Raw genomic sequence first — 27664 nt, forward strand, 5'->3', positions numbered from 1 at the left:
CCCACCCAAATCTCATCTTAAACTGTAGTTTCCATAATCCCCACGTCATGAGAGGGACCTGGGGGAGAATCATGGTGATTCAATTATCGTGGAGAACAACCTCCATGTTGTTCTCATCACAGTGAGTTCTCACGAGATCTGAAGGTTTTATAAGGGGTTCCCCCTTCCCTTCGCTCTGCACTTCTCCGTGCTGCCACCATGTGAAGAAGGACGTATTTGCTTCCCCTTCTGCCATGACTGTAAGTTTCCTGAGGCCTTCCCAGCCCTGCAGAACTGTGAGTCAATTAAACCTCTTTGCTTTATAAATTACTCAGTCTCGGTATGTCCTTACAGCAGAATGAGAACGGACTAAAATACCCTCTATCCAGAATGTCTCTCTGCCACATCTCTGCCTGTCAAAATCATAATCATGCTTAGATATCCAAATTAAGTTCCACTTTCATTATAAAATATCACCCAAACCTCACCCCACCACAGCTGTTGGCCAGAAGTGATCTCTCCAGCCAACCCGCTTCCTTTGCGTGTAGCACCCATGCAGGCAGCACTGGTTACTTCCTTGTTATACTAGCTACCCCTTGCTCACTGCATATGCATCTGTTCACTTCTGCTGTTGTTTTTTAAATTTTAAATTTTTGTAGTTTTTGTAGAGATAGGGTCTCACTATATTGCCTAGACTGGTCTCAAACTCCTGGGCTCAAGCAATCCTCCTGCTTCAGCCTCCTGAGTTACTGGAACTGACTAATTTTTGTATCTCTGTGGAGACAGGGCCTTGCTGTGTCATCCAGGTTGGTCACAAACTCCTGGGCTCAAGTGGTCCTCATGCCTTGGCCTCCCAAAATGCTGGGAGTACAGGCGTGAGTCTCTGCACCAGACCCACTTCTGCTGTTTTGAAAGCAGCTTGAAGATGGGGACTTTACATCTATCTCCTTGAAGGTTCCTTAACACTGAACAGGGCCTTGGACATAGAAAGGAACATGGTGTGGGACTCGAAGAGTGGCCCAGATTCTGCCCTGCCCCTGTCTTAAGCTCCCTGATGCTTTCTCTTCTAGAAAATGAGTACAGTGACACCTACCTGTTTGGGTTGTTGTGAGGTTTAACTTTAATGTCATATGTAAAGTGCTTTACCCAATAGGCCCTTGATATATGTTTATTGGATTGAATTTGCTTCTTGTATTATCTGTAAAAGGGAAGGGAGTGGACATGGTAGTGAATTAAGGACAAAGCCAGACCTAGAACCGAGTGTCTTAGCTTTTATTCCAATACTTTTTCTACTCTCCCAAGCTCTGCTGCCTTTTAGTTCTATGAATAGCCCCCATGTAGCTAAAATTTGTTGGTGTTTACAGAAAAACACTAGAATATTATTTACTGGGTTCACATTTTCTATACAAATCACTGACCAAATTCAGATAGGGCTTAGAAAGAAAAGGCATAAATGTACCCTTAGGTCTTGGTATACCATAAAGTAACATAACATATAATATACATCAATAATGTGGTGCTATCTCTACTTAACTCAACACAACAAAACTTAAAAGCAGGCAATGGTTTCCAGATGCAATGTGGAAAAAGAAATTATTATGATCAGCTGGAATAATTGACTTAACCAGTTACTTTCTGGGGCGCTTTGGCAAACTCACTTGATTTCTCATTTAATTCATCTGGAAAATGGAGCTGCTGCTACCACTTGCCTGTTATGGTCTGAATGTTTGTGAACCCCCAACTCCCCAACCCTGCCCAATATTGAGATGTTGAAATTGAATCACCATGATACTAGGAGGTGGGGACTTTGAGGGGTGATTAAGTCATGAAAGCTGAGCCCTCGTGAATGGGATTAGTGTCTTTAGAAAAGAGATCCCAAAGAGCTTGCTTGCCCCTTTTGCCAAGTGAGGACACAGTGAGAAGGCACCATCTACGGACACAAAAGTGGGACCTCGTCTATGGCCATACCACCTAGAACGCACCCGATCTCGTCTGAAAGTGGGCCCTCACCACACACTGAATCTGCCAGCGCCTTGATCTGGGAATTCCAAGACTCCAGAACTGTGAGAAAGAAATATCCGTTGTTTATAAGCCACCCAATCTATGGCATTTTGTTACAGCAGCCTGTACAGACTAAGACACCACCTTACCTGCTTCTCGAAGTTACATAAGGTGCCAACAAATTACTGATATATGCAAATACTAGGAAAAATGTAACACACTGTATGCCAAAAATTATTAACAATATCATTAGGCATAATATAGAGCTAAGGGGAGAAGGCAATTGATGTGAAATAGAAAGTGGAAGACTTGAGGAAGAGCAAATACCAAGTGTTTCATGCATCGTTATTACTTTTTAGCTTACGGTCTTTGTTCAGACTTCTCCAGATCTCACATGAGACATGGACACTATGGAAGAAAGTCAGAGAGCAGAATGTTTCTAGAACCACTTTCCATTTTTCAGAATAAGAAAAGATGGTTTATTTGATGTAGGCATGTTGATTGGCAGTGCAGGCTTGCAAATTCCTTCAGTATTAAGTCATGTCTTCAAAACTGGGTGGGGCGCTGAGTTACCAAATTTTTTCTTTTCCTCTGGAGGCTAAGGGCTTGGAAAGCTGGAGGCTACATGTGAAATGAGTTGGGTGGTCTCGGACGAATTCTGTGTAAACAGTGTTGCTCATCTAAAAGTAGCCCAAAACACTGCACATCTGTCTGTCCATATTATCCAAGCAGAATCTGGACTCCATTAATGTGCCTGAGGAATAAATGTATCCTCTAATAAATGGTTTTATAACCACAGTGAAAAGGAAGTTCCGGGACCCCTAAGGAAATGAGACTTGGCTGTACCAATTTGTTGGCGGAAGCCTGGAAGAGGAGTGGGAGAAGGACGCCGACCACAGCTGTGTCTGACTTAGGTTGTGCCTCCTTTGAGCATGAGAAATGTGAGGTTCGATATCAGAAGCTACTATCTGAGTACCATAGTCTAGGCTGCCAATGAGCAACGCAAAACCACCTGGGTAAGGTGGCCTCTGCTCTTAGGTTTTTGCGGGAGAATCTAAGAACAGCTCCTCAATGAGACATTCCACGGAGGCTGCATACTGGGCAACCACTGAGCTCTGAATTTCAGGCACATCCACACTACGTGGCCTAGTAAGGGCCAGTGGCTAGGGAACAAGGTACATGGGTTGTCCAGTTTTTGCATTCAGATATTGCTAGCACATAAAACATTTACTCTTCTCTCCCTCTGTCCCCATCAAATATTTGTGGTCATTGGCTGATGAGCACAAGGGCTTTTGTTTTGTAAGGAAGGAAGGAGAAGAAGTTTGACTGAGTCAGGGTGGCAGGGAAGAGGGAACAAGAGGGTGATATGAACTCTGTTCCCTGTCTGACTCCTTTGGCCATAAACTGAACTGCTTTCCTCAGAGACTGTAAGATCTTGGGAGGAGTTAAAGGCCAGAAGCAGGTTATGTTCAGAACTGTTCAGGGTCCCCTGCCTCTGTGAGAAACCTAGCCCTGCCTGGCAGCTTTAGGCAGCCCTTAGCACTGATACGGGCACTCCTTCAACAGGCACCGTCAGCAAAGGCTTCACTACGGATCCTAGAAGAGGCTTCTCAGGGAGAACCAGGAAATGCAGCAGGGGCTGGCGGAGGAGGTGGCAGATGCTCTGTGGTAACTGCAGCTGACAGGCTGAATTGTGGACGCAAGGGAGGACTCATTTGGGAACGCTGAGAAATAACTAGAGATTAAATTCTCAGGAAGGTGGGAAGAGTTCAACCCATATCCAGTGTACTTCGGGTACAGTCATAAAAGGACCCAATTTTGTATTTACTGACCGGTTATGCCGAGGGTTAAAGCCACACAGAAAATGACATTGGAGGCTGTGGCGCGGTGGCTCACGACCGTAATGCCAGCACTTTGGGAGGCTGAGGCGGGCGGATCATGAGGTCAGGAGATCGAGACCATCCTGGCTAACAAGGTGAAACCCTGTCTCTACTAAACATACAAAAAATTAGCTGGGCACGGTGGCAGGTGTCTATAGTCCCAGCTACTCGGGCGGCTGAGGCAGGAGAATGGTGTGAACCCGGGAGGCGGAGCTTGCAGAGAGCCAAGATCAGCCACTGCACTCCAGCCTGGGCGACAGAGTGAGACTCCATCTCAAAAAAAAAAAAAAAAAAAAAAAAAAAAAAAAAAGAAAAAAAGAAAATGATGCTGGGTGTTAGAAATTTCAGTAATTTATTCAGAATCTATTTACTCTTCTTGTGATCATGTAAATTTCATTTGCTGTAAAACTCATGATATATCATGAAACTCCACTGAGTATGGGTATATATCCTTACATATACAGGATATATATACCCTTAACATAATGCAGTTTGCAAAAACTGTTTTCTAATGTAACAAAACTTTGTTTTTTAATTTTAAATGATTTGAAGGGAATGACTTTTATTGCTGTAGTTTAAAGATGTCATTATACTTTGGATAAGCCCCTGTGACTTCTGCTGCTTGCCTAGATGGAGTAACAAAGAGCAGATTTATCCTCTTTCCTTAAAAACAAAAAAGACAGGCTGGGTGCAGTGGCTCATGTCCGTAATCCCAACACTTTAGGGGGCTGAGGTGGGATGATGGCTTGAGCTCAGGACTTCAAGACATGAAACCCAGTTTCTTAAAATAGGTATATATTAGCTGTAGTCCCAGCTACTCGGGAGGCTGAGGTGTGAGGATTGCTTGAGCCCAGGAGGCTGCAGTGAGCTGTAATTGTGCCACTGCACTCCAGCATGGGCAACAGAGTGAGAACTTGTCTCATGAACAACAACAACAAAAAAGAAAAAAATACATGAAACAACAGTTTCAAGATACTAGACATCAAGCAATAAAGGACAGAAATCCTTGCAAGACAGAGAAATAAGATGGGCTCTACAATTGCCTCAGCTTACTGTCCTGCTAGAGTTCTCAGGCCACTTAACATAACCTCCTCCAGGTTTGTCTGTGTTGTCACAAATGACAAGATTTCATTCTTTTTAATGGCTGAGTGTATATCTACCACATCACCTTCATTCATCTGTTGACGCACACTTAGGTTGGCTATTATAGTGAGTCATGCTGCAGTAAACATGGGAGAGCAGGTATCCCTTTGACATACTGATTTTGTTTCCTTTGGATAAAGGCCCAGTAGTGGGATTGCTGGATCATATGGTAGGTAGTTCTATTTCTTTTGTTTTTTGTTTTTTTTTAAGAAACAGGATCTCATTATGTTGCCCAGCCTGGTCTTGAACTCCTGGGCTCAAGCAATCCACCCACTTTGGCCTCCCAAAGTGCTGGGATTACAGGCATGAGTCCTTGCAACTGACCTAGTAGTTCTATTTTTAATTTTTTGAGGAACCCCCATACTGTTTGCCATAGCAGCTATGCTACATTCCCAAAAACACTGTATAAGGGTTTCCCTTCTCTCCATCCTCATCAGCATTTGTGATTTTTTTTTTTTTGTCTTTTTCGTAATAGCCCTTCTAGTGGGTATGAAGTGGTATCCCATCTGGTTTTGACTTGCATTTCCCTGAAGACTGGTGACACTGGGCATTTTTTCATGTACCTATTGACCATTCGTATATGAGTGAAATTCTTCACAGAAACAAAAAATAATCTTTTCATTATTCTTTTTTTTTTTTTTTTTGAGATGGAGTCTTGCTCTGTGCCCCAGGCTGGAGTGCAGTGGCATGATCTCAGCTCACTGCAAGCTCCGCCTCCCGGGTTCACGCCATTCTCCTGCCTCAGCCTCCCCAGTAGCTGGGACTACAGGCGCCCGCCACCATGCCCAGCTAATTTTTTTTTTTTTTTGTATTTTTAGTAGAGATGGGGTTTCACCGTGTTAGCCAGGATGGTCTCGATCTCCTGACCTCATGATCCGCCTGCCTCGGTGTCCCAAAATGCTGGGATTACAGGCTTGAGCCACCGTGCCTGGCCCTTTTCATTATTCTTATGGAAAAATGACACTGAGGCCAAGTAGGTGACACAGTCCTGGTCTGTGGTCACATATTTCTCAAGCACTCCTAATTCAACAATTCAAATTTAGTAACAAATTGTGTGTATCATAAATCCACTGGTCCACAAGTAGAAAGAGACTGGGGTATTTCACAAGGCAAGTGGCAATGAAGTCAGTATTCTTCAGTAGAAAACTGGCATTTTAGATTCTTATTTCTGGGGCATTAAAGACCTAAAAGCCAATTTTGGTACCACTGGCAAGCATGGGTACATATTAAGGATGCATGAATGATTTTCAAACCTGCCACATAAAATGTTTGATTTTTATCACTCCAGTTTGTATTTGGCTGAGGAGTATGGGGAGGAGTTTCTAAGTTCTCTTAAAACCCTGGGATCTAGCTATCCATAGATAAGACAATCCACCCCAATTCTGATCATATAGTATCCGTCTTTGTAATAGCACACCTGACCGAAAGAAAAATAGAAGTAGCACATCCTATGTTACATAATGTTATATATTTGAGAATGAAAACTCACTCGAAATTCAAACACAATTTAAAAGGAAGGTATCCAAACTTAAAAAGTTTTCATGAGTCCATCTCTTAATAATTAGATAGGCATGTATAGTCATAAAGTTTTTGAAAACACTGATTCTTTTATCTTTTTCTTTTCTTCCTTTCTTTCCTTCCTTCCTTTCCTTCCTACCCTTCCTTTCCTTCCTTTTCTTTCCTTTCCTTTCTTTCCTTTTCTTTCCTTCTCTTCTTTCTCTTTCTTTGTTTCTCTTCTTTCTCTTTCCCTTCTTTCTTTCTTTCTCCTTTTCTCCCTCCCCCCCTCCCCTCCCCTCCCTCCCCTCCCCTCCCCTCCCCTTCCTTCAGGGTCTTGCTCTGTTGCCCGGGCAGGAGTGCGCCGATACAATCATAGCTCACTGCACCCTTCAGCTCCTGCTCTCAAGCAATCCTTCCATTTAGGCCTCCCAAGTAGCTGAGAGTACTGGCGAGTGCCACCACAACCAGTTAGTTTTTTTTTGTTTTTTTTTTTTTTTTTGTAGCGACAGTGTCTCAATAGGTTGCCCAGGCTGGTCTCAAACTCCTGGCCTCGAGTGATCCTCCTGCCTCAGCCTCCCAAAGTGCTAGAACTGCAGGCATGGGCCACTGTGTCCTGCTTCTTCATTTTCTTGTAACTAGAAGAATATGTTTCATTAGCTTATAAGAGTAATAATAATAGCTAGTCTAACCTTTATAGTGATGGATACTGTACAGGGTTGTACTTACTTGATCTCATTTTCTAGATGAGAAAATGGAATCTTAATTAGTTGATCCAAGCTCGCTCAGTAATTGGCAGAGCCTGAATGTGAACCTAGGCTTGCCCCATAGCAGAGCCCTCCTGTTTGACCATTATGTTGAACTTCAGGGAAATGACACAAATCGATACAAATGAACTTGGCAATGCTGGCGGTAGCAGTGCTTAACATGGGTGCCCACAGGTTGTCACCTTATCACTTCTATTGGAATGTGCTTGGGTCAAGGCAGAGGAGGTGCAGAAACTGCTTATCTCCTGATAACATTACTGTGGTCCTCAAAGGAAGTATGAAAATAGGACCGTGTTGGCCGGGCGCGGTGGCTCACGCTTGTAATCCCAGCACCTTGGGAAGCCGAGGTGGGGGGATCACCAGGTCAGCAGATGGAGACCAGCCTGGCCAACAAGGTGAAACCCTGTCTCTACTAAAAAACACAAAAATCAGCTGGGCGTGGTGGCGTGTGCCTGTAATCCCAGCTACTTGGGAGGCTGAGGCAGGAGAATCACTTGAACCTGGGAGCCGAAGGTTGCAGTGAGCCGAGATCGCGCCGCTGAACTCCAGACTGGCGACAGAGCTAGACTCCATCTCAAAAAAAAAAGAAAAAAGAAAAAAAAGAAGACCGTGCTGCTGGCGCTTTGGCCGTGGGAAGTGCTGCATGAGCTGTGAGTCATGCTTTTGGGCTTCGGCCTCTGTGGATGCTGACTGCTGACCATCACCAGGAGGCTCCGGACAGGCAAGGTGGGTTTTGTCTGTCACAGTCATGTGTAGTCAGGGGAGGAGAATGGTTTTTTTTTCCCACTTCATGCAGCTCAGAGTTCTGTGAAGGCACCTGGGAGCCAGTCTAGGTTTGTGGATGAGGCAAAGTGGCCCACAACCAGGATCCTGCCCTGCGATCCCCAGGGCAGCTCCATTTTTGAGGTTTTATGGAAGACATCACTTAAAATGTTTCAGTGCTGAGAAAAAGTTTGAAAACCACCCTCCTCCTGGGAGACAGCACAGGATAGTGGTTAAGATCGTGGCTTTGGAGTTTGACAATATGGGTTCAAATCCAGGCTCCGCTCCTGTGGATTGTGTATGCCTTGGGCAAATTAACCCTTTGGAGCCCCAATGCAGCCTGGCTCAGAGTGGGCATCAGGAAGTGGTGGTGACACACACCACTGTCTGGCCCCATCCGTGGGTGGTGAGATAGAGGGAAACCAGGTTAAGCTCAGAAACAGAGACAGAGATGCCTAGTGGTTCATGAAAGAAAGCCCTGGGCTTGGCTTCCCAGACAGGTTTGAAGCAGAGAGGGGTTTGCCTATGTCATACCAGTCAATGTCTCCTAAGATCACAAAACTGGATGCCACCTTAGAGAAAAGGCAATCCTTGTCTTGCTATAAACTGAAAACTGAGGTCTGGGGAAGTTGTGCTTTATACCAGGTTTAAATTAGAAAGCTATATCCTGCAAAACATCCTATTTCTATATCTGAGTAGGATTTTTCCTTCTTCTGGAAATCTCCACTTTCTTTTTTTTTTTTGCTTTGAGATGGAGTCGCTCTTGTTGCCCAGGCTGGAGTGCAATGGCATGATCTTGGCTCACCACAACCTCTGCCTCCTGGGTTCAAGAGATTCTCCTGCCTCAGCCTCCTAAGTAGTTGAGGTTACAGGCATGCACCACCATACCTGGATAATTTTGTATTTTTAGTAGAGACTGGGTTTCTCCATGTTGGTCAGGCTGGTCTCGAACTCGTGACCTCAGGTGATCCGCCCGCCCTGGCCTCCCAAAGTGCTGGGATTACAGGTGTGAGCCACCATGCCCAGCCTCCACTTTCTTATTAGTAATTTTTTACGCCTTAGTCAGAGAATGTGGGGGGTGGTGCATGAAGGGCCTGGTGTGAGCTTAGGGAAAAGGAACAGCGCTGGAATAGAAGTGAAAGAAAACCTAAAAAGCTAGGAGGGCAAGAGCTGGGGTGGATATATATATATACACACACACACACACACACACACACACACACACACACACACACACACCCCCCTCTGTAAATACATATACATGCATACACACATTCTCTATCCATATATATAGAGATGGAGACTGATTAAAAAATGGAAATCAGGGCTGGGCGTGTTGGCTCACGCCTGTAATCCCAGCACTTTGGGAGGCCGAGACGGGTGTATCACAGGGTCAGGAGATTGAGACCATCCTGACTAACACGATGAAACCCCATCTCTACTAAAAATACAAAAAATTAGCCGGGCGTGGTGGCGAGCACCTGTAGTCCCAGCTACTCGGGAGGCTGAGGTAGGAGAAGGGCGTGAGCCTGGGAGGCAGAGCTTTCAGTGAGTCGAGATGGCACCACTGCACTACAGCCTGGGTGACAGAGCAAGACTCCGTCTCAAAAAAAAAAAAAGATATCCCTTAATGCAACTTTTAAGCCATTACAACAATAATAAGGATATGAGTACAGACCTTTCTGTATAAAAATGTTTTCACATAATAATTTTCAGACACCTGGAAGTTATGTCAATGCATATTTAATCTAAAAATAAAACTAGTTCCTCCTCCTTCTTTCTTTCACTGCACTGACACAGTGAAACATCTCTGGCCTCAGCTAGCTCTGTAGCCACACGGTGCTCCCACCACACATGTACAGAGAGGGGCTTTTGGTCCTGGGAAACTGGGGCACAGAAGTCAACAGCAGGTGTTCTACAGCGGGGGTCCCCAAACCCCAGGCTGTGGATTGGTCCTGGTCTGTGGTTTTTGGGAACAGGGCCACACAGCAGGAGTTGAGTGGCAGGAGAGGGAGCATTACTGCCTGAGCTCCGCCTCCGGTCAGATCGGCGGCGGCATGAGAGTCTCATAGCATCACAAACCTATGACGAACTGCGCATGCGAGGGATCTAGGTTGCGCGCTCCTTATGCGAATCTAACTAATGCCCGATGATCTGAGGTGGAACAGTTTCATCTCGAAACCATCTCCCCGCTCTTCACCAGTCCATGCAAAACCTGTCTTACACAAAACTGGTCTCTGGTGACAAAATGGTTGGGGACTGCTCTTCTAGAGGATGCTTCCCCAAGTCTTTAATTAGGAAGAAAGGCCATTTCTTCACTGGGCCTCCTCATAAGAATCCCAGAGTTCACTAGCTCAACTGCTGACAGTGCGATGCTAGATTTAGTCTTTTCTTAATGGAAAGGGAGAAAAAGATGAACGCAAATGCATCTTATTTGGAGGCACTTCAGAGGAAAGACAGAAAGTATGTCATTCGGTCTGTTGTGAGGAGCACTGGGTGGTCAAGCACTAAACACTCTGGAAAAATCCTGAAATGTCCTCTGAAATTCAAGGTCTTTCCAATACCAAACAAAAGGGCATACTACTCAGCGCGTTCTTCTAAAACATTGAAAAGGCCGGAATGTACCTCACACCTGTAATCCTAGAACTTTGGGAGGCCAAGGAGGGAGGATCCCTTAAGGCCAGGAGTTTAAGACCAGCCTGGACAACATAGCAAGACCCTGTTTCTACAAACAATTTAAAAATTAAGTGTGGTGGTGCAAATCTGTGGTCCCAGCTACTCACAAGACTGAGGTGGGAGAATTGCTGAAGTCCAGGAGTTCAAGACTAGCCTGGGAAACATGGCAAAAAACCATCTCCACAAATAATACAAAAATTTGCTGGGCATGGTGGCATGTGCCTGTAGTCCCTGCCATTCAGGAGGCTGAGGTGGGAGGATCGCTTGAGCCCAGGAGTTTGAGGCTGCAGTGAGTAATGATGAAGCCACTACACTCCAGCCTGACAGAGCAAGACTCTGTTTCAAAAACAAACAAACAAATAAATAAATAAACAACCCCCAAATGGAGAGCATTCTGAACCAATAGAAGTCCCCTCCTTGGAGTCAGTTAAAAGGCATTCCTATCCCTTTTCTAGTTACCAAGTCTAAACTTAACAAACACCAAACAAACTAAAAAGGTACTCCTACTACCTGCTGTCCTCTTTTAGGGTGTTCACTGATGGCCTCTCTTCCCCTCCTCGCAGAATGAAGAAGGTTGTTGGTATTTAGGATAAAAAATGAGGCAATGTGATGTTTTGGCAAAACCCTTTGATGGCAGGAAGCCCTGTTAGCGTTTTGATAGAGTGAGTCAGCCATTGAGGCCTTCAGGGGGGTGATACAAGTGTCCTCAGGGTGACACTCCACAACTTGATGGAAATCCAGGGCTTCTTTGTAAGAATGACCATTTTTCCCAAGAAGCGCAAACTAAAAACACAATGAGGTAGCACTTTTGGCCTATAACATCGAGAAACATGTTAAAGAAATGTAGTGATAATATCTAATATGTGGTAACAACGTGAAGAAATAGAGACTTTCTTTCGTGAGTGACTGTGGGATATATACATTAAATGCAACTGTCTGGCAGGGAAATTTGGTTATAAGGTCTCAAAAGCTTTCAAAGTGCATGTGGTCTTAGGAGCAAGTCTAATGGAACAATCAGAGATGTGCACAATATTTTTTGAATAAGGATGTTTATCACAGCATTGATTATGGTGCAGGGAGTCTTTAAACAATCGAAGTGTCCTATAATAGAAGAATACTTGAAAAGTATGTAAAGATACGCGTATCACAGGATGCTTACCAGCCATTAACAGTGACCTTGTAAAGTACTTTTTTTTGATAAGTGTCCAATTCAGGATTTTCTCAACTACAAGTGACAGGAACTCCATTTGAACTAATTTAAACAGAAAGGTGATTGAAAAGAAGAGCCGAGGCTGTGCACAGTGGTTCACACCTGTAATCTCAGCACTCTGGGAGACTGAGGTAGGCAGTTCTCTTAAAACCAGAGTTTGAGACCAGCCTGGGCAACATGGGGAAATTCCGTCTCTACAAAAACAAAAATTAGCCGGGCCTGGTGGCATGCACCTGGAGTGTCAGCTACTTGGGACGCTGAGATGGGAGAATCAGCTGAGCCTGGGAGGTTGAGGCTGTAGAGAGCCATGATCATGCTACTGCACTCCAGCCTGGCTGACAGAACGAGACCCTGTCTCAAAAAAAAAAAGAAAGAAAAAAGAAAGGAATGAAGAGTTGGACCAGCAGGCTTAGGAAGGCAGTTCAAGTGACAGTGGCAATCTATAATAGTACCAGGAACCCAGATGACTTCGGGTCTCCCTCTCTTTTTCTCCTTCTTGTCTCTGCTTCTCCCTCCATCTTTAGGCTCACATTCTTGCCTCATCACCCAAGAGGAAAGGATTTTGCCCTCCAAACTCCAGTGTGAAAAATTCCAAGAAAGACTTGATTGGTCTGGCTTGGATGACACATCTACCCCTGGACCAGTCATTGTGGTCAAGTATACGTGAACCATAAGGATCAGCCTACCGTGTATGAGATATTGCTACGAACTGAATGTTTATGTCTCCCCCAAATTCACATGTTAAAATCCTAACCCCCAATGTGATGCTAGAAGGAGGGGGGCCTCGGGTAGGTAATTAAGTCATGGGATTAATTTCCTTATAAAAGAGTTCCCAGAATGTTCATCTTTCTGGATACAAGATGCCGGCCACATGCAAACTGGAACCCCTCACCAGAGCCCAGCCACGCCAGCACCTTAACCCTGGACTTCCAGCCTCCAGAACTGTGAGAAATAAATTTTTATTGTTTATAAGTCAACCAGTCTATGGCACTTTGTTACAGCAGCCCAAACGGACTAAAATACCTACCCTTCCATCAAGTGCTGTGACCAAGGGGCCGTGTGGATCCCCTGTAAGAGCAGTGGAGTGAATAGAATACTGCAGTTGGGGCGACTGAGGAAATTGCTGGAACCAGGGAGCCACCCCCCAGTTTGTGTCTCCCACAACTTCAGCTGATAATATTATTGGTCAATGCTTGCTTTCTACTACAGTTGGACCTCTTCTTCTTGTGAGGTTAAAGCACAACTTTGTCTTATTTTACTGCATGTGAAGGCATTCCTTTGTGATTGTGTGGTTGGGAAATGCTCTGAGATCAACTGGATTGAGGTTATATGCTTGGAGCTGTGTATGGCTATTCCCGGCTATACTGTTTGAGTGGGACCAAGCAGAACGACCTGCCACCACTGACCAACAACCGCATCCTCCACAAAACTTAGGGGGTAGGAATTGATTTGGGGAAACAACAATTCACCCATTATATGGAAATCAAGCAGAGCATTTCTAGAACGTACTGATTTTTAACCAGAAAATGGACTCTACCATGCTATCATCAGAGATGCCACATCTGACATCTGAACCATATACTTTAGAGACAAAGAAAAAATACAACATTGCTCTTTAAAAATCCAAGTTTTCAGGATAATTGAGACAGATGACGATGATGAATGATGGTCATTTTAAACATGTTCCCACAACAATGAAATGCTCTAATTCAGTTAGAGAACAGCCAACAATGTTGCGGGAAGTATTCCGAGTTGAACAATAATGCTGCTTTTGTGGATTTCTTTATTTCACAGACATGGGTATCTGTGGACTCCCATCTACTGGTATTGGGGGATTTAGGGTATGGGTGGAAAATGGATTGGAAAAGAACTCACAAATTTTATAGAACTCACAAATTTTATTTATGAAGAAAGTGGTAGATATGTGGAGACTGCTAGCTGGTGACAGTTTAAAAATCAATTTTAAAAAAAAGTATTGCATCAATGGGCAGAATTCCACAGTTCTCCTAATTTATTGATGTAACCTCTCCCTTTTGAAAAGTGGCCTACTTATTTATTTGATACTATTTCCCACACTGTTGGATTAGGAGAACTTAAGTAACTTCGCCCCTACAGAATTTCCTCCCGAATATAAATTCTTGAGAAAACCTAAGCCAATACTGAGCAGATGTGAGAAACAGAACATTGCCTTGGTCTTGATTCCCAGTGGCTTAGCTCTGGGTGTGTAGTTTACACACTGTTCCATGTCTAGGCTCAAAGAGGCAGAGAAACTAACAAGCCAGAAACTCGGAAGCTCTGTGGCTGATATTTTAGCCTTATGTAACTTAGAACTTTTGCATCTGAATTTTTCCCATCAACTTTTGCAGCTTCATAGAGTTATCCTCTTACTCTGACTTATTAACAGGAAGACAACACCTCAGATCCTTCTAGAATCTTGAGTGGAAACAGAGGGAGAAGAAATGTGTGGAATAATTTTGTGAAAGAATAACTTGCTAAAAAATGTGATCTTTTTGATACACAATTCTTCATTCTTTTAAATATTCTCATCAAAGTGATTCACTGAATGAAAAAATTCGTTGAATAAAAAACATTCTACAAACCAAATCAACAAATCTATATAATATTGTTTGCAAGCCAGTTAGTTTGGAAATTTTAGTTCCTAAATTTTATACATGTTTATATTTAGAATTTAAAAATAAATAACCTGGGTAAGTACTGTTTACAAAGACTCGGGCCGAACATTTTATATAAATAAAAATCTATGCATAAAGCTTGTACTTAAAAAGGAAGAGTTCTGTTTCCCAGGCATGTCCCTAAGAAAGGAGATTGTTTTGTGGTAACTTGTCACTAACAGGTGTTTGCAGTTAGATTTTGAAATTTGTGGTCTGAATATGGAACCTGAAACTATCAAAGTACAAAGTAAGTACAACCCAGAAGTCATATTCTAGCACTGGAAATGTGCCTAGTTTTCTCGAATTTTTCAGAATCATATGCTTCAGCCATCATTACAAATCTAACAGAAAATTGTGTCTTGGTTCCTGTATGTATGTGTAGCACAAGGTCACAATTATAATTCCTCTGTTTCTCACCTGGCCAGATCATGCTCTTATTTCTTGTTTTTTGAATGGCTGAGCAGGGTAACATCAAGTCAGTAAGAAAAAAGGAACCTGCAACTATGTAAGAAAGAAACTAAGTGGATGTTTCTTTGTTGGCAGAATGTCAGCAATTAAGGGTGAAGGAACCCAGCAGGCCTGAGAGAGTGTAATAAAAATAGAAGTTATAGATGGAAAGTCTCATTTAAAGAGAAATGACCACCACCGCCTCACTTACTAACACACCCTAAAATATTTTTTTATTTTAAAGGCTGAAACAGGACTCTAATCCCAGCACTTTGGGAGGCCAAGGTGAGAGAATTGCGAGTCCAGCAGTGTGAGACCAGCCTGGGCAACATAGCAAGACTCTGTCTCTACAGAAAGTTAAAAAAAAAAAAGAAAATTGGCCAGGCATAGCAGTACATGCCTGTAGTCCCAGCTACTCAGGAGGCTGAGGTGAGAGGATCTCTTGAGCTTGGGAGAAGGAGGCTGCAGTGAGCTGTGATTTCGTTACTGCACTCCATCCTGGGTGACAAAGAGAGACCCAGTCTCAAATAAGTAGGAAAGTAAGTAAGTAAATAAATAAATAGAGGCTGAAACAAGGCGACTTCATTTCTTATCTTTCACATGTTTTTATATTAGTCACACAGAGAATCTCTTATCATTGTATTGGCTCACTCTGCATTTGTGATGAATTTTTCTTCCAGAACACGCACGAACAGCCAACTCCAAAAACACAGATGTTCTAAAGGCACGGTGACTGACGCAGGTATCCACCCACAAGGGCCAAAGCCCCTTGCTGCAATTCCTGCACCCTTTATCTAAGGCATGGTTGGTTGTTAGGAGGTGGCGGGGAGCAGAGTGGAGGGGTGTGTCCTGGTGACAATCCCTGCACAGCTGTAGTGGTTACTGGCAGTGAAAACTGCTGCAGCAAAGGGAGGGAAAGAGGGAAGCTGATGGCTCATAGCAATCAATGGATTACTCATCAAAGCTGCCATCATAGCTGGATGGAGGAAGGACGTGATTGCCCAGGAATTCTTCTTTTCTCCTTCTTAATCTTTAAACTGTTCTTTTGCAAAGCAGCAATCCACATTCTAGTTAGGCATTAATCTCTGCCTGGTTAGTTTGACTGGCCAACTCATAGAGCTGTGGATGGATGCCAATGACTCACTATTACGGGGCCCTAGTTTATTTTTATCTGCTCCAGGGTCACAGACTGCACCCTTCAGTACAGCCGGTCATCTTGAAAAAGTGCATGTCATTGGAACCTTGAGCAGGAATGAATTCTAGGAAATATCTAGTTCACGCCTTTTACAAAGGAAAGACCCAGTCAACTTCCGTCCAACACCTGGTGGTTTGGTGGGTCACATCAGAACCAAGACTTGAATCTCCTCCTCATAAATTCCATTGCAATGCAAACTATCTTAGGAAAGGCGAATTTTCTAGGTACTCCAGAGAAAATTGACTTTTCTATTTTTCTTCAAACTTAGAGCAAAGAGAATGACAAATTCAGAGAACTGTCTTTTCTCGCCACCCAGTGACAAGGTAACAAGAAGGAAAGTAAACAAAATGGCGTCTAACAAGATTACAGTTAGATTTCCTTCTTCCTCATTGCCTTGGTACTCTGACATAATTATTGGTTTGGATATTTATTCATTTATTCTTTTGTCAAATATCTGCTGATTTTAAGAAGGTCGTGAAAGACTGAGTTAGATTATTTGGCTCACGTTTTCTCCCGTGAATTTACTAAGAAAATATAGGGGCCAGGTGCGGTGGCTCATGCCTGTAATCTCAGCACTTTGGGAGGCCAAGGCAGGTAGATCACCTGAGGTCAGGAGTTCGAGACTAGCCTGGCCAACATAGTGAAACACCATCTCTACTAAAGATACAAAAAAGTAGCTGGATGTGCTGCCAGGTACCTGTAATCCCAGCTACTCAAGAGGCTACTCAGGAGAATCGCTTGAACCTGGGAGGCGGAGGTTGCAGTGAGCTGAGATCGTGGCATTGCACTCTAGCCTGGGTGACAAGAGTGAAACTGCGTCTCAAAAAAAAAAAGTAAAGAAAAAAGAAAATATAGGGATTGTTGTGAGAAAACATGTTTGCACCTTTTACTAAGGTGCATTTACTAAGTAAATTATTTATTGGGCATCTCCTATAAAGTGAAGACAAATAAAGCCAACGATTGGTAATGTTCTATTTGCTGTTAACTGGTAATGATTATACACAAGGTGGTTCACCTGGTGGAAAATTCATTAAGCTGAACACTCATGATGTGGGCACTTTTCTGAATGTATGTTGCACTTCAATTCAAAGTTTTTAAAAGGTGCCAAGTATAGGAAGAAATGAGTAGGCACAGCCCTAGTTCCTAAGAAGCTTCTATTTTAATATAATCATCCTACACTATTTATGGAAAAAGAAGTCCTAGGAGAGTACTGAAGTCTAGAGAGGTCTCACAGCTGCCTTGGGCAGAGCCAGGAGTAGGAGCTGGTCTTCCTGGTTTGATATTCTCTTCATTCTGTGCTTCCACTCCTTCTCAGGATGAAGTTGTATTTTTTTTTTTTTTTGAGACAGGGTCTTGCTCTGTCATCTAGGCTGGAGTGCAGTGGTGCGATCTCAGCTCACTGCTGCCTTGACCTCCTGGGCTCCAGCGATCTTCTCTTCAGCCTCCCAAGTAGCTGGGACTACAAGCGAACACAACCACACACCTGGCTAATTTATTACTTTTATTATTATTATTGTTATTATTACTTATAGGGCTGGGTCTTGCTGACTCTCCCAGGCTGGTCTCAAACTCCTGGGCTCAAGTGATTCTCCTGCCTCAGCCTCGCAAAGGGCTGTGGTTACAGCTGTGAGCCACTGCATCTAGCTGGAGTTCTAAGAACTGTATTTGAAGAGGGTCACTGAGGAAACAAAGTATCACTTTATTCCTTCTTGGCCTTGTTCTATTCTTTCTATGTTTTAAACTGAAAATTTTAGTCTTTCTTTGGGCTAACTAAACTGTAAAGCACTAAAATTTAACAGAGGTAGCACGTGTGGATGAAGTTTATCTGATGGGAACAAAAGGAGTTGTTTCAGTACCTGCCCTCAGTGGGCTGCACATTTATACCACTAAGATTCTCTTTCACCTAAAATGTTATGCACGCACACACACACACACAGAATCTCAGACTTGCAAATATTATCATTATGAAGCTATCAAAAGCTAGCCTGTGGGAATGACCCACTTGTGAGGAACAGGTCACATTAACATATATCTTTATTGAGCTGTCCCCCCTCAAAGACATTCTGGGCAATCATGCATTTCCATCAGTAACAAAGGGCTCCTGCAAGTCTTCGAGGTAGGTGTGCTGGTCTTTGGGACAGCATGTCAGGGAGGCAGGCAAGTCAGCTACATGGAAGGCTGGGGACACTTCAGCCCTGTGAACTTGTCACCTTCTATGACACCTCTTGAATCCCCCTACTCCCTGACTTAAGGTTCCAGAGCCTTCTCTTCTAGAAACACCTTAAGAATACATCTGAACTTCTAGGGATCTCTAACAATCCTGGAGAAAAGACTAAGCCACGGTTTAGAAAGACCACTCTTACGTGTTCCTTTAACTATGCTACTGATCCTGTCCATGTGCCCCTCTTCATCAGCCTGCCACCTCCTGTGATTTCATCCCAAATCCTATCCTCCACCTTCAACCCCATTTCATATTCCCTAGTCAATCCCTTCCATAGTGTCAATTTCCACCTTACGCCAATGACTCCTTGTTTTACTTTTATCTCTTATCGAGACATCTGTACAGTACCAAGGTTCATCTTCCTAATGGTCTGCTGGAAGTCTCACATGGGTGTGCCACGGCTCCTTCGAAGTCGTTATGTACAAAAGTCTATGCTAGCCAGGTGTGGTGTCACATGCCTGTAATCCCAGCACTTTGGGAGGCTGAGGCGGGCGGATCACTTGAGCGCAGGAGTTTAAACCAGCCTGGGCAATGTGAAGACCTTTTGTGTCTACAAGCAAAAAAAAAAAAAAAGAAAAAAATTAGCCAGGCACAGTGGCGTGTACCTGTAGTCCCAGCTACTTAGGAGTCAGAGGTGGGAGGACTGACCATTCCACTGCCCTCCAGCCTGGGCAACATAGTGAAACCCTGTCTCAAGAATTTTTTTTTTTAGACAGAGTCTTACTCTGTTGCCAGGCTGGAGTGCAGTGACGTGATCTTGGCTCACTGCAACCTCCGACTCCCTGGTTCAAGCAATTCCCCTGCCTCAGCCTCTCAAGTAGCTGGGATTACAGGCACACGCCTCCACACCCAACTAATTTTTGTATTTTTAGTAGAGACAGGGTTTCGCCATGTTGGCCAGGATGGTCTCAATCTCCTGATCTTGTGATCCACCTGCCTCGGCCTCCCAAAGTGTTGGGATTACAGGGGTGAGCCAACGTGCCTGGTCAAGAAATATTTTAAAAAGTGTCTTGTCTGTCATCTTTATCTTTCCTGCTGGATGGTTTCTTTCTCTTCTGTTCCTTATCTCCGTGATGGCACGTTATCCATCAAATGCCCAAGCTGGAAACCACAAGTCTCTTCTTCCTTTTATCAACTGTATTCCATCAGTTGTCTATTTAATCACCTAGAGGAATTAGTAGTTATTGGTTACTTATTAAATAATATTCTGAGGCTTCATTCTTTCTAATTATTTTTTTGTACCAATTTGCAATCCCCACTCCCTCCTCTCACCCCTCCCTTTTCCAGCCTTTGGTATCCATCCTTCTACTCTCTATCTCCATGAGTTCAATTGCTTTAATTTTTAGCTCCCACCAATAAGTGAGAACATGCACAGCTTGTCTTTCTGTGCCTGGCCTGTTTCACTTCACAGAGTGTCCTCCAGTGCCATCCATGTTGTAAATGACAGGATGTCCAGGCTCATCTTTGTAGATCTGCTCCTGTCACCTCCCATGCATGGCGTGCTCCATCCATCCGAGATCAGGCTTCTTCCTGTAATCTCGGGCAATTATAGACATTGCTTTCTCAACGCTTTCTCATTGCTTTCTCTGACTCCCCATCTCCTCTTGGCTGCATAGAAAGCCCCACTCCACGTTCCTAACTCAGCTAAAAAAGCCTCTGCCTCTGCCCCCATGCTTTGTGCTTGTGCTTCACTACGGTTCTGATCATACTGCAAGTGCCAGCTACTCCCTGAGGTAAAGACACACCTGGACCACCCAGCTTATGAGGACTCTGATATATTGAATATGAATAAATAGTAAGAATTACAAAAACATGGTGTCGCTTGAATGCTTACATCATACACACATGCATACACACACACAGTCCCAGACACAGAGGGAGTATGCTGATACATGAACAAATGACTTGTATGAATGAACGAATGGATGTGTCTTACCGTGTGGAACAAAGAGCTCTCCCTTGAAACATGGACAGAATGTAGATCACACAAAAAACTCTTTAATTGTTTGATATCTATGGCATTTCTGCTAAGGGGCCAGTTAACTAGAACGTTTTTACTTATCAAGGAAATAAAAAGGAGATTGCTACGAGACCTCATTTCACGGGAGCAACTGTAGCCACCAAGCCCATGTGTAGGTTTTCCTCAGCTGCTCTTGAGAGCTGGCTTGAGGGCTCTGAGCTACCTGCTCCCATTTGAGCATCACAATCTTTGGTTCTAAAAGGCACAGGGCCAAAGAGGAGAGAAACGGACAAGCTGTCAGGAGGCTGTGGCACTGTTCTTGGTTTTACTATTAGTTCATCTTTCCTTATATGTTTGGAATATAGGCATATCATTATATACATTTAGCATATAAAGCAACTTACGTTTTACTTTCCTGACTATAAAAGTCATATGAATATGTTACAGAAAAATGGAATAGCATAGATAAGTAGAAAAATGGGGCCAGGTGCGGCGGCTTACACCTGTAATCGTAGCACTTTAGGAAGCTGTGGCTAGAGATTCGCTTGAGCCCAGGAGTCAGACACTGCACTCTAACCTGGGCAACAGAGCTAGACCCTGTCTCTAAAAAAAAAAATGAAATAAAGATGGAAAATTACTCAGGAAATGAGGACTAACAGTGACTTGTATGAGTTAGAATTTCTGTAGAATAAAAGTATTCACCTTAGGCTGGGTGTGGTGGCTCATGCCTGTAATCCCAGCACTTTGGGAGGCTGAGGCGGGTGGATCACTTGAGGTCAAGAGTTTGAGACCAGCATGGTCAACATGGTGAAACCCCGTCTCTACTAAAAAATATAAAAATTAGCTGGGTGTGGTGGTGCACGCCTCTAGTCCCCGTTACTCGGGAGGCTGAGGTGGGAGAATCGCTTGAACCCGGGAGATGGAGGTTGCAGTAAGCTGAGATCACACCACTGCATTCCGACCTGGGCGACAGAGCGAGATTCTGTCTCAAAAAAATAAATAATCGTTTTTGGCATTTTTACACTTCATTTGAGTTCTGAATATCCTGGGTAGCTTCACTAACACTATTGAAGTTATATTCTTTCAGATGTAATGTGTTAGACATTTATTGTTAGAATAAAAAAATTGGAATAATTGTTTTCTTTCTTTTACTTTCTGTCCCTTTTTATTTTAAAACTACAATCAAGTTCATTTCAAAGTGAAGTATTCTAACTCATATAAATAGAGAACACAGAATAAAAGACTATTTCATTCTAGGGCTAGGCAACAAAATGGCATGACCTTTGTTCTAAGAGTTTGATTTTCAGTAAAATTTCTTTATAGAGTTTTCTAGCAACCAAGTGTTTGGAACATTAAAATGTGGGAAAATTTTACTTGAGGGCAACACTGCTTTCTAGGATATGGTCCAAGACATTTAAAATGAATGTTGAATAGGGCCTTTTATAGTAAGTTTCACTGAGTACTGCGAGATCCACACCATACTCCCCCAGGGCCTGGGGCTACATCATACTCTCGTATCCCCACCATTGCAGCGGATACATTTTTGTTGTGTTGCATTGAATTGAGCATGCTGTGCCCTCTGTCTTTAACAGAACAAAGAACTAGAAGACTACCATATTGAATTTCAAGGCAATATTTTTATCCAGCAATGTTCCTTTACATATTTTGACATTTTTCACAACCTCAAGCAAGAAGAAATATATCATCCAGCAGACAAAGGGTCCAGTTTCTTCCTGAAGACTGTGGGCACAGCCAGGGCCTGAAGACAGCCCTAGAACGGTCCAGGTGCTACTATACATCTCACTGGATCTCAGACCCAATTCTGCTCTGATCCTGGTAACTGAAACCGGGTGTGGAAACAGGGAATGAGCACTTGGAGGTAACCCCTTTTGCTTGAGAGCGTATTTGGAGATTCTTGCAGGGGAGCATAGCTACTTGTATACCTTTGACCGAAGGCCAGTCCTCATTTATCCTGGATGGTTGTCCTCTTCAACTGCGCACACAGCTTTGGGAGGGACACACATGGAGCAGTGAGGGAGGAAGGGGACACCCGCGTATCTAGTCAGATCAACCAGATCAACCCTAGCGATCAATGGGGTGACTGATGTCACAGCCAGATAGCCCTCACATCCCCCTTTTCCAAATAGCCCTTTTGATTCCAGCCACCTCAAGAAAACCAGAAGACCTCTGGCTGGGTGAGAATGCAGGATGGAGGTCAGTCGTTCTAAATGTAAAGTCTCATCCTTAGGAAGATCAGCTCTAAACAAGGCATCCAACCTTTCTGAGCCTCCGTTACCTTCTATATTAAGTAGAGATAAGAATAACTACCTCAGGCCAGGTGCAGTGGCTCACACCAGCAATCCTAGCACTTTGGGAGATTGATGGAGGCCAGGAGCTCAAAACCTTGCTGGGCAACACAGTAAGGCTCCCACCTCAACAAAAAGCCAAAAAACACCCAGGCATGGTGGTGTGTGCATATAGTCCCAGTTACTTGGGAGGCTGAGGTAGGAGTATTGCCTGAGTATAGCAATTCGACGATGCAGTGAGTCATGATAGTGTCATTGCACTCCAGCCTGGGTGCCACAGTGAGACTTTCATCTCAAAAAAAAGGGGACTATCTACCTCAAAGATAAGAAAGAGAGATTGTAGAACTTTTAATACATATGTGGCTATAAGCTATCTTTTTATTATAAAAATATCCATTACCCCTTATCTCATGGTCCAGCTTTCATTTAGTTGTTTGCAAGTCAGCTTCCTTTACTAGGCTATGGATCTTTTTAAGGATGAGAATTGTATATAGCTTTTTTTGTCCCCCTAATTCACAGGATCTAGCAGAATCACTGATGCAGAGAATATCAGCAAATGCTAGCTGAATGGATGAATTTTAAAATATTGCATATATATTTTTAATTTGTATAGCTTTGTATAGAAAAATAAATCCCCTTCTTCCAATAGGTAAAGGCGAATATGCTATACCTGGCAATAAGTTTAGATTTCAAATGTTCTCATTCCAGATTTTATCCTCCACATTGAGAAATGCCATTTAGCTTTATCTCACCTCTGACTGAAATTTCATGATGCCCTTAGCACCTCAGTAATTAGGTGGGGGTCTAATCTAGAGGCATGGGGTCTTTCTCAATGCCCATAACCTGACCTTACACATTCCAACAAAATACATAAATTTTGGCCAGGCACGTTGGCTCATGCCTGTAATCCCAGCACTTTGGGAGGCCAAGGCGGGTGGATCGCTTGAGGTTGGGAGTTCCAGACAAGCCTGGCCAACATAAGGAAACCCTGTCTCTATTAAAAATACACACACACACAAATAGCCAGGCATGGTGGTACATGCCTGTAACCCCGGCTTCTCGGGAGGCTGAGGCAGGAGAATCGCTTGCACCCAGGAGGCAGAAGTTGCAGTGAGCCGTGATCGTGCCACCGCACTCCAGCCTGGGTGACAGAGTGAGCCTCCATCTCAAAAAAATAAAAATAAAAATAAATAAATTTTTCCAATAATCTGAACAATGGTGGAAGCTGAAGATTCAGCAAATGAAGGACAATCAGAATCTTGACAGCTTACACATGTTTTAAGAACTAGGGGAAGAAGGCAGCTTTGGTTGAGGAAAGAATATTGCATTGAAAATCAAGAAACCTAAGATTGAATTCTCGTTGTAAAAGCTGGCTGACCACAAGTAAGTCATCTAACAACTGATAGATTTTTGTCTCATTTCATGTATAATGGAGGTAAGGAGACTTACTTCAAATTGCTGCTGGTCAATTAAGATAATGAACACGAAAATACAGCATATGATCTTAGTAAAAATCATAATCAATGTTGAGTGTGAGTGAATCACTAAAAACCTAGAATTTTAGGCTGTCAGTATAAGAGCAAGCATTCGTCTCCCTTCAGGAATATGTAATTATAGATCCATCTAGCTTTAATAAAATCTAGTATACAAAAATACAAGCCTACAAAATAATGCAAGTCCATTTATTACACTATAAAAGATACTTAATAAAATGAACCACCATTGGATTTCATTAAATAAAAGCTGAACTTGAGGCAATTAAAATTCAATACAATTTACAAAAATAGTTACTATACATGGCTTTTCAGATTAAAACAAATCAAAAAGGAAATTAAAAAAAAAAATCACTGAATCAGGCACCCTGATCTTCATCTTCCTGCTAAGGAGACAGATGCCTAGAGAGTTAGGTAATTTTTTTTTTTTTGGCAACCTCTACTTCCCAGGCTCAAGCGATCTTCCTACCTTAGCATCCCCAGCAGCTAAGTAATTTTTTTCAAGACCACTTAAGCACTGTACATCTATTTCTTTATCGAATCCCAATTAAAATGTGCTGCCCTCAAAAATAAAACATAGTGATATTTAGAGTTACTTGTTTAAAAAAATCAGCTCTTTTGAGGTATAATTTACATATGCCACTTTTGAGTATATCATTCAATGAGTTATGATGAATGCACAGTCACCTATCTATCATTACAATCATGATGTAGAATAATTCCATCACCCCTAAAAGCTCCCCTGAGCCCCTTTTTAATTGCTTCCTTCCTCTCCATTTGTAGCCTCTGGCAAACACTGTTCTGCTTTCTGTTATGAAAGTTTTTGAACTGTTATGAAGTTCATTTAAATGGAATCACAGCCGGGCGCTGTGGCTCACGCCTATAATCCCAGCACTTTGGGAGGGCGAGTGGGGGTGGATAATGAGGTCAGGAGTTTGAGACTCACCAACATAGTGAAACCCCGTCTCTACTAAAGATACAAAAAATTAGCCAGGTGTGGTGGTGGGCGCCTGTAATCCCAGCTATTCGGGAGGTTGAGGCAGGAGAATCGCTTGAACCTGGGAGGTAGAGGCTGCAGGGAGCCGAGATTGCACCATTGCACTCCAGCCTTGGTGACAGAGTGAGACTCCATCTCAAAAAAACCAAAAAACCAAAAAATTAGCTGAGGGTGGTGGCGCACACCTGTAATCCCAGCTACTCGGGAGGTTGAGGCAGGAGAATGGCGTGAACCTGGGAGGTGGAGATTGCAGTGAGCCGAGATGGTGCCACTGCACTCCAGCCTGGCGACAGAGCAAGACTCCATCTCAAAAAAAAAAAAAAAAAAAGAAAAAAGGAATCATACAGCACGTAGCCTTTCAAGTCTGGCTCTTTTACTGAGCACAGTGCACTTGAGATTCTCCTGTGTTGCTGCTGGCATTCCTTGCATGCAGTGCATTGCTTTGTCTTGCTGAGTAGTACACCATTCACGGATGTACCACAGTTTTTTCATTTCGTCATCAGTTTGTGGACATTTGAACTGTTTTTAGTTTGAGTTATTACAAATAAAGTTGCTATGAATATTTGCATACCGGCCTTTGTGTAAAAAGTATTTTCATGGGCCAGGTGTCGTGGCTCACACCTGTAATCCCAGCACTTTGGGAGGCCCAGGCGGGTGGATCACAAGGTCAGGAGATCGAGACTATCCTGGCTAATACAGTGAAACCCCATCTCTACTAAAAATACAAAAAATTAGCTGGGTGTGGTGGCACATGCCTGTAGTCCCAGCTATTTGGGAGGCTGAGGTAGGAGAATCACTTGAACCCAGGAGGCGGAGGTTGCCGTGAGCCAAGATCACGTCACTGCACTCCAGCCTGGGAGACAGAGCAAGACTCTGTCTCAAAAAAAAAAATTTTTTTTTCATTTCATTTGGATAAATATGTAGGAGAGTATGATTGTAGATCACATTGATAAGTGTGGGTTTACTTTATAATAAATTGCCTGCTAGGTGCTGTGGCTCATGCCTGTAATCCCAGCACTTTTGGAGGCCGAGGCGGGTGGATCACTTGAGGTCAGGAGTTCAAGACTGGCTTGGCCAACAAAGCAAAACCCTGTCTCTACTAAAAATACAAAAATTGGCCAGATATGGTGGTGCATGCTTGTAATCCCAGCTACTGAGGAGGCTGAGGCAGGAGAATCATTTGAACCCAGGAGGTGGAGGTTGTAGTGAGCAGAGATCAGGGCACTGCACTCCAGCCTGGGCAACAGAGCAAGACTTCATCTCAAAAAAAAAAAAAAAAAAAAAAGAAAAAGAAAAAAGAAGAAATTGCTGAAGAGTTTTTCAGAGTGGCTGCAGCGTCTTCCATTCCTATCAGCAGTGTAGGAGAGTTCCAACTTTACTTCCTCAACCAACAACTGTTCCTATCTGACTTCCTGGTTATAGGCATCCTCTGGGTGTGAGGCGGTATCTCTTTATGGTTTGATTTGTATTTCCCTGATGACGAATGATACTGAAAATCTTCCATGTTCTCATAGGCCATTCATATGTCATTTTTGGTAGAGTGTCATTCAAATCCTTTGCCTGTTTTAAAAATATTGGGTTGTGTTCTTATAGGTGTACTGTAAGAACTCTATATATCTGGATGTAAGATCTTTATCAGACATAGGTTTTACAAATATTTTCTCCCAGTCTCCCAAACTTTGAAGTCATCCTTAACACCTCTCACTCTCTTTTACCTCATATCCAGTCCTCCTGACTGTAGCTTAAAATGTATCCAGAATCTGACATTTCTCACCATCTCCACTCACCCACCCTGATCCATCAGCTCTCACCTGGATTACTATGGTCACCTCTGAACTGGCCTTGCTTCTCCCTCCTATCCTAAACGTGGCATCCTGAGTGAGTCTTTTAACCCATAAATCAGATCATGTCACTTTTCCACTCAAAAACTTCCAAAACCGTCCCTTTACTAAGTCAAAAACTACAGACACTTATAGAAATAGAGAAAATTCCACTTATAATTTTTTGAAATCAGATTTGACAATCCAGTTTAATAAAATCTTTTCACTAAATAAAATACAATGGATTCAAGTATGGCAACTAAAAGTTTTAAGCCCATTGGCCATTGAAATGTCAGCCAGTTTATGGAGAAAACACGAACTTCCCTAGGGCTGCTCAGCTTTCACAGCAAAGCCACTGAGTAGAATAATTCAATGTCGAAGCTGAGATAACCTTGTAATTAGCTTCCCCATGTTGGTTCACTTAGGTTAGCTATCATTTTGGAGGTATAATATTGTCAAGGAATAATGTCAGGAAGTCTTGAGGTTCTTACTGTTCTTTTAGCTGACCCGTTGGATAACTGCATGTGTGTTTATTAGCTTTATAAGATGATTCATCGTGCAGCTTTAAATTGTAATAAAGTTCTCTATTGGGTATTAGTGACATGCTTCTTACTGTAATTCCTAACATTGTGACCTATTTC

General features: G+C 43.1%; 1 protein-coding gene and 1 long non-coding RNA gene across 6 annotated transcripts in view; one reads left to right on the top strand and one right to left on the bottom strand.

The window, feature by feature from the left end:
* PRTFDC1 (phosphoribosyl transferase domain containing 1) overlaps window positions 1-27664 on the bottom strand; it is a 108936-nt gene that overhangs the window by 38809 nt on the left and 42463 nt on the right. Inside the window, exon 4 of one of the 5 annotated variants that reach the window (XM_074001248.1) lies at window positions 18243-18997. The exons of 3 other annotated variants lie outside the window; for them this stretch is intronic. In XM_074001248.1, coding sequence (XP_073857349.1) covers window positions 18962-18997 — 36 coding nt within the window. In that variant the 3' untranslated portion in view covers window positions 18243-18961. Of the gene's footprint in view, window positions 1-18242; window positions 18998-19443; window positions 19613-27664 lie in introns of those variants that run through there. One more of the 5 variants, XM_074001250.1, reaches the window with a different exon arrangement.
* Window positions 6827-14516, top strand: LOC141407659 (uncharacterized). Its single transcript, XR_012417539.1, has 2 exons — window positions 6827-7990; window positions 12437-14516. It is a non-coding gene; the product is annotated as an uncharacterized lncRNA (long non-coding RNA).

This window comes from Macaca fascicularis, chromosome 9 (genome assembly GCF_037993035.2).
Source record: "Macaca fascicularis isolate 582-1 chromosome 9, T2T-MFA8v1.1".
Classification (NCBI taxonomy): Eukaryota; Metazoa; Chordata; class Mammalia; order Primates; family Cercopithecidae; genus Macaca; species Macaca fascicularis.